General features: G+C 40.0%; 1 protein-coding gene across 1 annotated transcript in view; it reads right to left on the bottom strand.

Moving 5' to 3' along the window:
• Nucleotides 1-265: 265 nt before the first annotated feature.
• TMEM123 (transmembrane protein 123) overlaps nt 266-16,223 on the bottom strand; it is a 16,373-nt gene continuing 415 nt past the window's right edge. The window contains exons 2-8 of the mRNA XM_031552149.1: nt 15,538-15,557; nt 12,764-12,784; nt 12,090-12,161; nt 10,293-10,346; nt 5,792-5,971; nt 4,301-4,454; nt 266-2,194 (exon numbers count right to left, since the gene is read on the bottom strand). Coding sequence (XP_031408009.1) covers nt 2,170-2,194; nt 4,301-4,454; nt 5,792-5,971; nt 10,293-10,346; nt 12,090-12,161; nt 12,764-12,784; nt 15,538-15,557 — 526 coding nt within the window. The 3' untranslated portion in view covers nt 266-2,169. The remainder of the gene's footprint in view (nt 2,195-4,300; nt 4,455-5,791; nt 5,972-10,292; nt 10,347-12,089; nt 12,162-12,763; nt 12,785-15,537; nt 15,558-16,223) is intronic.

The raw sequence follows: 16,223 nt of genomic DNA, 5'->3' as shown, positions 1-16,223 counted from the left end.
TCCTGATGGATGCATGGACTGCAAACAGTATTGAATAATCTTTACCATATAAATAAAGCCTACCTTAGTTAAGGAGCAACTAAAATACAGCACCCACACGTAAAGATGCTTATACAACTGAGCTGGGCAGAAGTGTCATGGTTCTGGTATTCCATCATTGAAAAGTATAGAGTGAACACATTTTCCACTGTTGTGACTGTGGAAATGGCTGAAGAACTTTTATAAGAGTATTTAATAAAATAAAAATCCAATTGAAATTGATACATTAACTCCAAAGATTTAACTTCCTTTATTCATCTGCACAACAGAAGCAAGGCAATCCCAGTAACGGGGTTGCAATGAATTCTCTTAATTTCTACAAAGTAAAGAATTGCAATGCTATGTAACAATCATCAAGTTAAAATAAAAATAAAAGTTCACCAAACAATTAAGAAAAAAAAGAAATAACCATACACACGATAAAACAAAACTGGAAAAATTACTTCAGGTCACTGCTCATCCCTATCTCTCAGTAAAATACAAAACAGCCATATAAACCCTATTTCAACTGTGTGACTGATGTTTCTTTAGGTCATGATTTGTTGGACTTATTTGTGCCTCAGACGAAGCTTTATTATTCTATATGAAAAAGGAAGACTCATACACCCATTTTAATACTGTAGGAAAGCACGTGTGTAAGAATAAACAAAACAATAAATCTGTGCCAGAGCTGTAACTTTGCTTCCCCTGACATTCTACAACCGACAGGCCTGTGAGCATCCCTTCATGACCTTCCCCAGGTGTCACCACCTCCCTTCTGTGCACTGCCTGATGGGGAAGTGCCACCATGCTGACCCTGATCACCAGTGAGAGGTCGGTCTACAAATGGGGCCTCAACAGGCCTAAACAATTTTTTGGTGCTGCAGAGAAGCATTTCCCGCTTTTTGTTCTGCTCTTCCCTGTACCAGTGTAAATCATGTACCTACCTGCTGAAGGCAGTAAGTTTACTTCAGTGTAAGTGCAACAGCAATATGGAAGTGGCATCTGCAATCCTGCACAGGAATGGCATACTTGGACCTTAATGCTATGGCTTTCTAAGAGGCCCTGTTGCCTTCAGATAATTTTGTCTACGAAAATACTTTAAAAAATCCAGATTATATTCTTCTAAAATGATATCCTACAGATTTTCAACTTCTCTGTGTAACTTTCAATGCTTATCAAATGCTGCTAAAACGTTGCATGTAGTTTCCTCATAATAAAAATAAAAAAAAAAAAAAAAACAACACAAGTAAAGTGATTGCCACATTCAACTTAAAATACAATTTCAGCAAAAATTTTCATATCTATGAGGGGAAAATTCTGACTTCATCTTCAGCAGAACACTAGGATATACAATTAAATAGCAGCTATGGATTGCATAGTCTGTTTTATTTCTATATTTTTTTATAAGAACCCACTTAGAAAAAGGGATTATGGATGGATATCTGCAGTCTGTCCATGGTTCCTGCAGCTAGTTTCATCATGTAGACTATGAAGGGAAGTCTCTACAAGTCACTGGTGAGCTAATGACTGAACTTTATGGTACTTATCATCTATACCATTAGCAAGTCTTGCCCCTTTACAATCCTAATAAAAATTAACTGAAGTGTTCAAGCCCACAAGTTTCTAAATTAAAGTTCACATCAAACTTCAAAATAAATACAATTTAATACAAAACATTTGAAAATAAACTTTACTTGCAAGAATTTACACTTGGTCTCAAAGGTAGTCTATCCTATTTAGCCTACAGTACCCATTATGCACACACTGGATTTATGGGGACATGTGAGAAATACTTGAACTTAACTTAGAATTGTAATGATGTGGTCTACTGTTTAGCAAGTTGCCCATTTTAGAGCCTTGTGTGTCTAGCTTCAAACAACTTAATATGTGACTTCTTTAAATTTGCTTACAAAAATTGGAAAAAGAAAATAATCTCTCAAAAAAGTGCTGAGTTCCTCTTGTTCTTATCAAAACTAATGCAAAAAAAAAAGAAATAAAAATCAGGACACATAGAAGAGTCTCATAATTTTGCAGATCACACCTACAAACAGCCTAAGAGACTGCAATCATGAAAAGAATGTTTTCCAGAAGCAAGTTAGAACAGCTGTGACAGGATGGGTTTCCACTACCGTCCTCCGTGAAGTCTCTTTAAATGATGGCATCATGTTCATCACTGTAATAGAAACACAGTAATTAATGTTCTGCAGTACGATCATCAATCAGTACAAGAAACTGCCACCTAGTTGCTGCTAAGAAGGCTATTCTGTGAACAAAGGCCATCTTGCTGAGAAGGGCCAAGTACATGTTAGTCTGGGCGCTGCAGGCCTCTCTGAGCCTGGGGACATCGCCTCAGTTAAAAGGAGCTGCTTCAAATGAGATGGATGATACTGGATAGGAAAAGCAACCTAGTTCTAAGAATCCCCATTGCTTAAACTAAGACTGGGACAAGGAGGCAAGCTTGGAAGAAAACTGAGAAAAGTTGGGTATAAATGGCAAATAAGTTCTGCAAGTCTGTATTAAAGTAAAAAGCAATTCATTTGCCTTCATCATTACATGCCAATAAAGTTCCATCAAAATTTTAGCATTCATTACAAACAGCTGAGATAGATACAGTATGAACTCAGAATTATAAATGTGCTTTGTTCTCAAAGCAAATGCTTCTGAGGAGAGAGGAAAAGAGAAGTTCGACAAGGACAAACCAAGCCCAAGACAAGATGGCCCCAAACCTATTTCAGAAAGGAGAGTTGTCTGGAAGAGACTGCTGACATACTCTTTACTTTGTCCACCTGGGAAAATACCTAGAGAAAATGTTTAAAAGTGTGGTTTTCCACTTGCAGTCTGTATGCTGTCTGAAGCTCACAGAAAACTTCTAAAGGATCTTGAAAAGAAAATCAAGAAAAGAAAGTGTACTGTCAGCATGTTTGTAACTGCTGTGTAGGACCTACATTCCACAGCATGCAGCAGCTCACAGAAGGCTCAAAGTCACTGGTGTACACAAAACAAACAAGTGACTGTAGGTGGGAGCCAAATGATACCTTTTCACATGTACTTTTCTATGAAACACTCTTAGCTGCTCTCAACAGCTGAATACAAACATACGTGGGCAGGCTGATTCATCTAGCAGATTTTAAGTGTGTACTTTAGGGTGGTAGAAATGATATAACTAGTTTAGGTGCAGATGTCTATATTATGTTAAATGAATTCTACCTGATTTTATAAACTTGCCTAGATTACTTGAATAATATTCAGTGCATACAATTTTATGGAACAAAATAACAGCAAAAAATAAATGTTAGAAATCAACCAGCTGCCTTGTTCACACTGGCAACAATCAAATACTGAGCCTTAAAAATGTGAAAATGGCTCTATTGCCAGTTGCATGCTTTCTGTGAAAACAAATGAATTGTTTCAATGTAGTGGCTAGGGAGAGTGGAATATGACATGTCTGGCTTTGAAACTGGCTGCTCAAACAAAACTTGAAGGTATGTAAGAGGTGATACGAAAGAGAGATGGTAAAAGAGTTCCAATAAAATGTAATCTAAATAACAGGAACAATAAGCTGAGGGATGGAGTGAGGGTAAAGAATAAACAGACAAATGAGTCTAGAAAAAGTATCAGAAGAATCAGATGCCTTGCAAATATACTGAACACCTCACAAATACTGTTATGAACAATCAGTGTGCATAAAGGGCATGGAAGATGGCAGAAGTATTTACAGTGCTAGCAAATTAGGATGAAAGTATACATACATACATATATAAGAAATATCTCTGGCACCCAGCTATTTAAGCAAATACCAGCCACGAAAAAATCCAGTATGTACCACACAGTGCAGAGCAAAGCTCTAAAAGGCACCCCAGCTGTGGAACAATTCTTTTATAAAGTTGTTGTACAGAAGAAACCGTCATCCATGAGACTCAGTCACAGCTGGCATGGATGGAGGTTGAGTCTTGTAATGGTATGGTGAGGGAAGGGAAACCGAACAAACCGGAAAGTGAAGAAAGAACACAAGTAATAACCACAGTGACTTAATTTGAAATAGCTGACAGACAAGGGTCTTCTAAAAACAATAATCATATACTAGATCACAGGAAAAAAAATTAAAACACACAGAAGAGAGGCATAAGAATAATGAGGAGACACCGAAGCGATGAAATACAGTATCACAGTTAAATCTCTTAAACTCAAATAAATTTACATCACAATAATATCCTTATTCTCCTTACTCCCCTTGAGAAAGTCACATGAATTGTCTAGGGATAATGCCTCTGAAACTTACATGGTTCTGTACTGAATGCCTCTTCTTGAGTGGTACGTTTTGCACCCAATGTAGAGAACAACTAGGACGCAGAGTGTCAGCACAATGCCACCTACAAAACTGCCCACGTCAAATCTGGAGGCTCTGGCTATGACAGTCTCAGATTTTGATGTGGCTGAAAGAAGAAAACAAAAGGCAGTTTTTACAAGATTTGTTTCAAGGGACTCCTTTGTATCCTGCACTCCCTAGATGACTCATGTCATCTAAAGACAACTGGACAAGTTTTATATAGATAACTGGCAAAATAACAGCCAAGCATGCAAACATTTTTTTAAAGTTCCATAATGTGATGTGGGAGCAGCTGATCCATCTGCTCACTCTCTCTGAAAGACTGTGATTGCCACTTCTCCTTTTCACCTTCCTCTTTTCCTTGTTTTCCCCCACTCTCTCCTTCTTCCACATCTGCTGCCCCTCTTACATGAGGTCTCATGTTTTTCAGATCCTCCATTTTAACTTACTAAGCTTGGCCTGAAATTACCTAGCCTAAAAGGAAGCTGCTTTGACTGAGAACACAGTGGATCAGCCTACACAGGGTCCAACAACCACCACATCAACCAGGACAGTTAAGTGATGGGAGTAAAGTACTTCTGGTGGCTATTAGTTGCTGGCTGCTCTAGTCTCATGGGCACGCTGCCTCAATCTGCAGCAAAAAGCAGCTAGACTGAGCTCAGCTCCACAGCCCAACAAGTGTCCCCCAAAAATCAAATACTGACACAGATAAATATTGACTTCATATAAAGTAGTTTCCATGTGAAAACTTGTTTATCTGCCACAAGATGACCCAGTTTGTGCCTGTTTGTACTTGCCACAAGGCGAGTTACTTGACCAAATAAAAATTCTGCTGACCTACCCAATAAAGTTTCACTTGCAAGGAAAACTGATTTCTACAGTTATTGTTTTTGTACTCAAGAGTACTGTCAAAGTGTACCTGACAACTTTTACATGAAGTGTGAACCATCCATGGTCATAACCCATTCTCCACTAGGAAGAAAAGTAACTACATTGCTACAAATAGGGCAAACAGAGCTCAGCCTCGCTACCAAGCCAGCCACAGGTCAGCTGAGACAGTGGAAGTATATATGCTGTAGAAGCTGAGATAGTGTTCATATATACTGTGGAAGGGGGAATGGAATAACTACTGAGGTGGTTCTCAAAAGCCTACTGCCAGCTGTTAATGAACAGGCTTTTTCCTAACATCATTAATCTCCTTGCTGGTGGCTGCCAGTTCACACTACTTGCATTTGTATTTTTTTCTTAAATGTTTCAAGTCACTCAGGCTAAGTGAAGCCTTATTAAGTATGTGGAGCACTTAGAAGAATGTTACTGTGGCCAACTAAAAAACTCGCTCTTGCTTTTCAGCATGCAAATATATTCTCTTTACTACATTTACTGTAAAACGAGACTATCATCTAGAATTGTATAACGTATCAACATGTGGAAGTATGAACCTACCTGTAACAGACGTGAAAGAAATCTTAGAAGTGGTCACTGTAACATTCACTTGTGACGATGTGACTGATGAAGCTGTAGTTGATCTTGTCTGGTTGGTTTCAGCAGGCTGAACAGGAACAGCAGTAGTGGTGCTGGTGGGATGGCCAGCACTGGTGGGATGGCCGGCACTGGTGGGCGTACCTGGGAAATTTTGCATTTGACATCATTCAGAAAAACAGATAAAATTAATCAATGGCATAGTCCCTGACTAACATAACGTCTGTCATACCCACACAGAATGGCAGAATAACAATGAAAAAAAAATAATAATTGCATGGACACCTACGTTTGCACACAAACCCTTCCCCCGCTCTCTTCCTTTGGAAAGGCCTAACTCCCATTTCTAGGGCTCAAGGTGAGGAACAGCTTTAAGGAAAGGCCTTAGGTAAAACCCGGATCATATCCAGTAATTTTAAAAAGTATGAAGTCTTTTGGTAACACTATCCAAGTCCATAGAATCACTCCTGACTTAGAATATTTTAGTAGTGATTTAATTTCAGTTGATTTAATTTACCTTTGAACAACAGAGTGATTTTATTAAGGTTGTGTGTATTTTAAACTTATTATATGTTAAACTCAAGCGCCAAATTTTTTTCCACATATGGTGAAATGTTAACGGAATGAAGCCTGCTATCTCGTAGCATTTATTTTGTGGCAGACTTCTGCCGAGATTAAAGCAGAAGCCTGGAATGTTGTTTCACAAGTTCGGTTGATATCTAACATCTCTAACTTTTATTCTGCTTTTACCTAACACTTCCTCTTTCCTCCTCACTGAAAGCAACAAACTATTCAGAATACAATTACCATGAGATACAATCCAGAGCAACAATAGAGGACATTTGATATTTATAGCAAAATACTAATAGCGTTAATAGAAGGCAGACAGCTAGAATAATCATAAGAAAATTATCTATTTTTTAAGGAACTAATGAAAAACAAGAGCTTTTTCTGCAATTGAAACCTTTCTAAGCAGGTAATACGAGGCAAACAGCTTTAACACATGAAATAATTTCATGGTGATAAAGCTCCCTTTGCACTGTCTACTGCTGTGTTATTTCTATAGTCTCATACAATCTGGATTCATTTTTAGACACCATCAAAGCTTTTCATTATGCAGATTCAAACATCCAAGTACACTTGTGTTTTCTAAATCAAAAAACTTAGAGCACTTGCACAAAGGATAGTTTCATCTCAGTTCCACAGCAAACCTGATATTCAGTTTCTGTTTTTTTTTGTACAACATCAGAAATGCTTCCAAAGAACATTCTTCCTGTAAATGTGGTCTAAAATGCAGGAAGCCACGCACAGAACGTTGTCCTTGCTAAGACTTTGGTTTCATTGCTTCCAATACAGACATAGATGCCAAAAACATAAAAAAGCAAACACTGAGACAACGTAAGCGTTCAGAAAGAGGAGGCCTAGAGCCACTTTTCTGTCATTTAACATTAAAACTACTGAAACAGCCCAACACCCTCCCCCTCAGTAAATATGATTTATCTTCCTCTTTGATGTTATCCTTGTACTTTGCTCTAGGTGACACCATGAAATGAACATTCATTGGATGGGACAGATGGAGGACCACACTGTGCTTACCTTGTTACAATTAGGAAATTCAGTTCCTCTATGAAGCATGTGTAAGATACATCAGATAAAGTTCAGGGCACATTTTAATACTGGCAGGCAAACTCCCCAAATATACAACCATTCATAAATATCAAATAGGTCTTCATTATAGGAAATAGAAATCTATTTGGAAACCATCAATAGTCATGAGATGAAATCACACCCAGCAACCACATTCTTTATGTAAAAAAGACATCAACCAGAAGAAAAGGCAAATCTGAATGAAATTATCAACCAATCACAGGTGGCTTTTTAGTTTGTTGGGATTTTTTAAAATTAATTATTATTTTTATTATTTTGCTGTGTTGACACAGAGTGTCAAAGTGGCCCATGTTTCTGAGCACTACAGTGGCTGATGGGTCCAGGTGTATCATTATTAGACTATACCGTACAAAGATGGTATTTACTCTGTGGGTACTTAATAACGCTTAAGAAAATATAAGTCAGCAAAAAAAATAAAAATAAAAAAATTCAAGCAGCTATCATGAGGAATTTCAGCAAATTTACACATTACTTTCTCCCTGTCACTTTCTTATAAAGAAGAAAAAAAGGATCACTAATAAGATTTCAGCACTTGGTAATATAACATGTATTAAAAGAAAAATCTGGTTATCTTCTACAGACTTATCTTCTGTGATATATTTAGTGCCAGTCATTTCAGAACATCAGTGGGAGGTTTTCAGAGGCATGTAGGAAATTTGGGAAGCTGACGTGAATTGGGCTCCAATCTGTTCTTCTTTCTCTTTGAAAAAACTTACTCATGCTATTTTACCAACAGAGTTAAGATGAAAGAACATTTGCTAGGAACATCTGTCCTTTTATCTTTTATTTCCCTAATTACTTTTCCCCAAAAGACCAGCTGTGCTTCATTGAACATCATGCTAAGCACACCCAGGCTGCGTGAGTTATTTTTCCTACCTACAAAGGATGCACACCAGGAGCACAGTTCAGGTTTATGACAACTTTTAAGAGACAGTTATCTTGTTTTGTAAAGTACCTTACCTATCTTTTATCCAATGTAATGATAGTTCTTAGCATTATGCCATACTCTCTGTGTAACTAACCTCTCAAACTGCATAAGCACTGTGCTAGCATACAAGTAATTGTTACTGAATATCTTCATAAAATAAACACTCTCCTTTTCACAGAATACGATGTTCTTATGGAATAAGATTTTCATTCTTGCCATGAAAAGCAGAGACTAAGCAAAATTATCTAGCTATATGCATCCAGTAATAAATCCGGTACTCTTCATTCTAAAGAGATTATTAAAATGAATGTGGACTGTCTTAATGTCTATGAAGTTTCTAACAACGAAAAGAAAAAGCCCCTCCCTCCAAAAAAAAGAAGGATGTGAACTGTAAATCGGGTGAAGCAAGGCACAGCTATCTGTTAGGTTCGTTGTGTACAGGCTCAGGCTGCTTTTTACAGTACAACTCAGACCTCCTGCCAGAAGTCCATAGTCAGGGCTGGAGCACAGGGTGGATTAAGCACCTGTGTTTTACAGTGGCTCTGCACATGACGAAGACCTTAAGGCAACAAGGGGATTACCAGAATCTCTCCACTTTCTGAGTAAGGCATGCCTAAACTGGTGTATTCTGCAGGCAATGGAATGAGAAACGGCACCACTTCCTTGCTATATGAAAGCATTTGCAAATTTTTCCTTTGTTCTCCACTGATGACTGTTTTAATGGAACTGCAAGCAAGTCAGGGTAGCTCAGGTTATCTGCATATGGCAGAGGCACAAAGTGAGGGTTGTACTGGAAATGCAATGACTTTCCAGGGACTTAGGATCATCATAAAATTGCACAAACACACAAAGTATTGTAGGGTAGACACAACATTTCTGCCCTGCTTTCACGGGACTTTTGGCACAAAGGGGACCCAATTCATGCATAGAACCTGTTTTTCTTCTCTCAAAAACAACCTTTTATCTGTGCATCACAGACTGAATGACTGCATGACATGAATTCTTACTCAGCCTCTGCTGATGTGGTTAAATGTGCCTGCACAAACTCTTCCAGAAAATCATTTTCTTAAAAATTTCCTTTTAAAAAAAATAATAAGCCCACATCAACATAGCCAAGGGTTGGGGAGCTTCAAATCCAAGCAGATAACCTGCATTTTTGTGTCTCAGGTCAAAAACCTGTTTCAAACTCTACCAGCTGATGTGATAAAGATGTTTCTTTTTTCAACAAAGGTGTGTTTTGTAAACACATTACTCGTGTCGGAGCATCACAGCTGCAACAGTACTGCCTCGAGAAATCATTTTTACCTGTAGTTCTTTTGTGAAGGTGTGAAGGTAAGATACTCAATGCAAAAATAACCATGACAGATTGTCCCAGATCTGCTGTTCATGTCTCATTTGAACTGCAATGTTTTGTGCTAAGAGATCTAGAAAGACTAATTTCCGTTGTGTATGGTGCCATGAACTTTACCTAAAAGGAAACAGTCTTATTCTTGAAACACGAGCCCCAGTGCTTTCATTATACTCTACATCTATTTACTGTGAAACATGATTAAACAGCCATGTGCTGTTTACACAACATATTCAGTTGTATTCCATGAAAACGGAAGAAGAGAGAAAGAATCAACATTAATGACGACCTCACTTCTTTTGAATTATTTCCTGAAGCTTTATTTTTTGATTCTTGTTCTTCTATGGCATTCCAGGGCATCTCTTAGCATTATTTTATATTGCATCTCTATCTCCTAAAAGGATAAAGCCTTTCTCAAATAACCACATCTCATAGATATTTCTTTAGAATTTGGTATGGTTTGGGGGTAGTTTTGGAGCTAGCTTCTAGGACCATAGTAACAGGCAGATGAACATACGTACCTGCTGCAGACTGTGTGGATGGCACAGCAGAGGAATTGGATAAAGTGCTGTTTTCTTCAAGAAAAAAAAAAGAAAACAAGAAAATTAATATTCATTTCCACTTCAACTTACTATAAAGTACCAACAGCACAATACTCCATGTTTGCAGGCTCCAATTGGGAATAAAGCAGAAAGTATTCCACCTCAATCCACACGGTTTTACCCTTCTGCAAAATGCTTACAGACTTCAGTATCAACCCTGTTCTTACTGACTCTTGACCTACTCAAGCGTTATGTTTTTTCCAGTTTTTATTCCTCCATTTCAGTTTCATTTCCTGTCTCTCAGTCACTTCTTTCATTTTGCAGCATCCCAATTACACACTGGGCTCATTTTGGTAACATTTCATAGTTGTGACGCAGGGATAGAAGAAGCTTTATGTTTATCTACACAATAAGGCTCCTGTGAACACACCTATTTCCAAAGACTGTTCATATTTTTGTCCTTCTTTCCTTTCACCTCTACTTTTCCAATTTTTTTTTTTTTTTTTTTTTTTTTTGTCTTTCCTATTCATGATACTTTCTTGTCTCAGTGTCCTCACTGCTGTAATCCTCTTCAACATTTCTTAAGGGTCAACAGCCTTTTCTGCCTAGCAATGATCTGGGTTGATCTGAAACTCTTGCAGCAGCCATCCCTCCCTCCAATTCTGCACTGGAGATGCACATGATCATTCTTTTCTTGTTGTTTTTCTTTTTGGTTGGTTTTTTTTTTTTTTTGAGGTATAATTATTGCCAACTAGCTCCAGCGTTGAGCACTAAACTCACAATTTTTATACTGATACCAGAGATATTAAGTTACAGATGTAATTGACTTTGAGAAACGGTCTATGGTTCCACAATTACAAAAACATTCTTCCTCAGATATTTTGCTTTTTCTATCAGTATAAGGGAGAGACACACCTGGGGCTAATCCTTTCCCACACTGGCCCAGTGCTGTAGCTATGCAGCTCTAGGTTTTCCTCAGGTTTTGAGTTCTTGTTTCTGCAACCTCAGGAACACCTCTGGACGAGGACTGCATGCTCATACAGGTGAAAGGAAGCCACGCACACCGAATTCGGGTGCGAGTCACTGATGCAATCAGTACAATGACAAAGTGAGTCATTGAGCTATTTGTCTATTGTCATTGGCTATTCATCCCATTTCTTGCCCAACAGAAAATGAGATGAGCAAAGGGATACAGAGTAAAAGTGACTCGGGGAAAACCCGTTCTGCATGGGTGGCTTAAACCCCATGCATTGCTTAAAGGCGTGCACCTCAATGCAGTCAAAAGAGATCACACTGAAACAAACACGTGCTTTGACAACAAGCTCAAACACAGGAGATTTGGAATCAGTTTTGATATTAAGAATATTCAAATGAACAAGTGCCTTGCCTTTCCCTCAGCAGCACTGAAATAACAGCCCAAAAGGCTTTCTACTTGCTTCTCTTTTTAACTGTAAATTGATGCTGGCAGTTATTTCTAGTTCTACACATGAAGCTTTCTCATTCTGTTCCACCTCTCTGGCGAAGAGTAATATCCTGTTGCTCCAGAGTACCTAAGGGCATAAGAACTGACTTGGTTTACGCTGTTCATCAGTTTCTCCTAAATATCTTTAGTTGTCGGCACATCAGTGCGACAATCAGAGTACCTCCATCTTGCCTTACAGCTGTTCATGAACCACTAAAAGCTAAACCATTACTGGGCAGTTCAAGCCATGCAGTAATATGCACTACTTTTCTCAACACTGCTGAAACACAGAAAAAGAAGTGACAGAGTACTACCTTGCAATACAGGTGATGAAGTCACATTAGAGCTTGTGTTGGTGACGTTCACCTCTGCAAAGGCATTTCCAACTAAAAAAAAAAGGAAAAAGAAAGAAAAAGATAGTTTAGTTTAGGTGTTTTAATTCCAGGAGGAGAAAAAAAAATAGTTAGTATAGCAACTGCGCTTTGAGCATCCACATGACTAAGGTACTGCAGGTAGTAATTAAATAACAATGCTATACAAGCATGGTATCACTACTGCCTGCTCTCAGCACATCACAAATGACAACAGTCACACTATTCAACCATCACGTGTACTGGAACTCCTTCCCATCCCCTGATTTATCTTCCCCATTAACACCAAGTTCTCTTCTTGCTTGAGATGTAAGGAGAATGAAAGAAGTAAGAGGAAAAAGCCAGCCATCTTCCTTCAGTAATTATATATGATCCACAATATCTATGGCAGAAGGGAGATAACTTCTCATGTAAACCTTTTCCTATAGGGCCTTTGCAGGCAGAGGAGCACTTGTTTCATCCCTACATGGATATCATACTGTTAAGAGTAATAGAGGCCTGATGAGTCTGTCCTCAGGCCTGGTTCTGCACAGCAGCAATAAGATATAAACACAAACCATGCAGAATGCAAAGCCTGGCACTCACACACCTGCAACAGGATCAGTTGTGGATCCTACCTTTGTCCAGCACTGTTTGTTCTGATCACTCACCACAACATTCTGTTAAAGGAAAGCAAGTAACGTGAACTAAATGTCTCAGAAATAAGGCATTTTCTCAGTAGTAGAAAGAGCTCAGACTGATAAAGCTTGTAAATACAAATGAGAACATGCAATGCCCTTCCCTGCCCAGTCAGTAGAATGGGCTCCCTGGAGGATGACATGGAAGTTAGAGAGGATCAAGATCTCACCCAGCTTCAAAGACATACTTATTATTAGTTTTTTAAACCAAAACTGCTAAGTTCCTTAATTTGGTTTAATTTGCAGCTGCTCCAGGAGACAAAGACATCCTAATAAGGGATAGAGTAAAGGATATGCCATGTAGGAACACGTGGAACGTGAATAGGACAGCTGAGAATTTCCAAACTGTTCTCCATCCCCAAACAGTGGTTTTAGTATCCAAGATGTGTACATCAGTCACTGGGGAAACCAAGAGACTTTAGCCAGGGAAACTGTAAGGACATCCTGGGTCACAGCAAAGGGAGAAGCATTACACCCTTCTGCATAGCTGTGGCAGCAAGGAAGCTCTGTGCATGAGCAGATATGGCTCTTGAGGCCACAGGATGAGCTGTTGGGGTGTGAAATCCTGGGCGGAGAAAATCTGCTGATGTTTGCTGATGTTTGCTCGCACTGTGATTCAGAGGAGAAAAAAGATCTTTGTGTTCATTCTTCACGATGAACTGAATCAAGGAAATGCCTGATTCCAACAACGCACCAAAGCTCCAGAAACCACAAAAGGACAGAGAAAGGGGACAAGCAGCCTTTTCATCATACATCTCCATGCGTTCCTCTCTTCAAGGTCAAGCAGAGGTGCAGCTACAAACAGCAGCACCTGTGGCGGGCTGGGGTGCACTGCAGGCAGGCGTGCTTCCTGCCAGATGCCACAGCACAGCTGGTTGCAGCAAGCACTTTCAGGGCCTAGTTTTGGTGGTCTGATGCATATGAAGTTGTAAGCCCAAGACAATCTGGATATACGAACTTCCAGAAGGGCAGACTCAATCCAGTTCCTCCAGCTTTATGGCTGGAAGGTAGCTTCCAGGAACAGTGTTCAGATACAGAAATAGATGTGAGAGCTGAAAATAAACAGGATGTAATTCTAAATTGACATAATTTCACTGTATCTGGTAAAAACCAACATGGTGGGTAATTCCCACAAGCTCTTAATGTTAGAAATGCGCAGTCCCCAACTGAGGCACACTCTGAATTGCAGCTCCCTGCAGGTGCAGCCTGGCAGGAGACTCACGCACCAATAGTGGCACAACTCAGGCAGTTCCCAGCGTGAGATGGGGTGGTCTGCTCACTCCTACACTCGTGGAGAAGATAAGCACATCTCTGAGCATTCTCAGGCTTTATACCCAGGCTTAACTAAACCCAGCACTCCAGAAAGATGTTGGAATAGGACTCACGTTTTCTTCTAAGCACAGCTTTACATATTCACTTTGTGGACATTTCAAAAGTCATCCAAACTGTGCCTGGGAAGCTTCCCTTTTCATGTTTGATGCAAAGCAGGTAAGGAGGTAGGTTTATCTTCAAGCCATTCTGCTTCTGTTAGTTTAAATATAACAACAACAAAGTAGGGAGGCACTGACAGCGCACAGCTTGCTGTGAAGATCTGTGCTGGCACAGCAGCCTTTGATCAATCCAAACATGTTCAAGTCACAGTGCTGGAGTGGTAACAGTAGCAACAGGAACACCACCACCCCCAGCATGCTCCAACTTCCAGTGGGAACAGATGAAACTCAGTTCTGGAGATTAAAACATGAACTACCCACTGGCCCTAAATCCACTGCAATAGGCTATACTGACAAACTGTAAATCCCGAGACTTGCCATCCGAACACTCCATTCTTCTTTTTCCCTTGACTCAACAAGGGATTTTGATACCAGTTTTTGAAGCGGCCTTGAGTTAACAGAAGGTTGTTGCATGAGCCCGGCACAGAGATCACACAGGATTATCTCTGCAGCAATTTGGAAAGGTTGTTATGCCTCAGCATTGTGAAATCCATCTCACGGTCTTGCAAAAGAAACCATTACGCAGATGCTTATGGAAACAGCAGGGATCAAAGTAACTGATACTCAGCTTCAGTCAGTTTGAGACTGAAACACAACTACACCTTTTGCTGCCACGCAAGGATTTAAATGAAGTACAGAGACATACTGCATCCAAAACACCACACTCATTGTCAGGCCTGGAGACACTGCTGCTGCTTTTTCCTGGTCTCATGAGCAGCTCAGGGCAGGTGGGCTCACAGGAGATGCTGTAGCTGTCTTTTGAATGAGCTGGATGGGGTGGGCTGCCTTGTGTCTCCTCACTAAGATCACAGAACCACAGAGTGGTTTGAGTTGGAAGGGACCTAAAACATCACTCAGTTCCAACCTCCTGCCATGGGCTGATTGCCCCCCCCCACCAGCTCGGTCTGCCCAGGGCACATCCAGCCTGGTCTTCAGCACCTCCAGGGATGGGGCACCACAGCTCTCTGGACAGTTGTGCCAGGGCCGCACTGCCTCTGAGTGAATTTCCTCTTAACATCTACCCTAAATCTCCCTTTTAAGTTTAAGCCATTCCCTCTTGTCCCACCTCTATCAGACCATGCAAAAAGTCAGTTCCCTCCTGCTTCTAAGTACCTCTTAAGTACTTGAAAGGAAGATGTCATGGAATCAGCTGGATTTTACAGAACAATGGATTCTTGGGTTTTTGTAGACCATAATATTTTGCTAAATGTTTCTTCCACTTACCTGACACAGAAACAAACTTTCTAGCAGAGTAAAAAGAGCAGCATCATACAGAAATAATCAGTTGGCCCTAAAATCTTAACAGGAGTGAGGGCAAACCTGCTGCCACTTTCATGTTCTGTAACCTAAACTATTTGTTGAGTTTCACACTTTCTCATGCAGCACTCCTAGTGAAGCACAGTAATGCTGCCGAAAGCAACACAAACTTCAGTTTCTGAATAAGTGGAGGCCGACCCAAATGCAGCTGTTTTGTAACCACGCACATCCAAACACACTGAAACCCAGGGACTTCTGCAGGGCTCCCTGCCCCAACGCACAGCCAGTACCTCTGCAGGTGCATTGAAGTGAACCTCAAAAGGGCATGGTTTCTGTGAGCAGGTTATAACGGAGATCATACAACCAATTGTGATGGAAGGAGCACATCTGAGTGCCTCATGGTGGTGAGCCGGGCCCTGCCCTGCAAGCAGCCACAGCACACAAAGGCAGAACCACGCAGCCAAAGGCAGCCGAGGCCCACCTGTACAGGAGGAGGAGGCAGCCTGGCACAGCACAGGGATGCTAGCACCCCAGCAGGGCGGTACGTGCATTGTAAATACATTTTAAAAAATCTTTTTCAAAAAGCTTTTTTATTATTATTATTTTAGGGCAATAATGTTCTTTCATTCAAGTTAATTTGGTACCCTTTTTTT

Source organism: Meleagris gallopavo, chromosome 1, assembly GCF_000146605.3.
Source record: "Meleagris gallopavo isolate NT-WF06-2002-E0010 breed Aviagen turkey brand Nicholas breeding stock chromosome 1, Turkey_5.1, whole genome shotgun sequence".
Classification (NCBI taxonomy): Eukaryota; Metazoa; Chordata; class Aves; order Galliformes; family Phasianidae; genus Meleagris; species Meleagris gallopavo.
The sequence above is the reverse complement of the archived record's forward strand: the minus strand, read 5'-3'. Positions and strand labels throughout refer to the sequence as shown.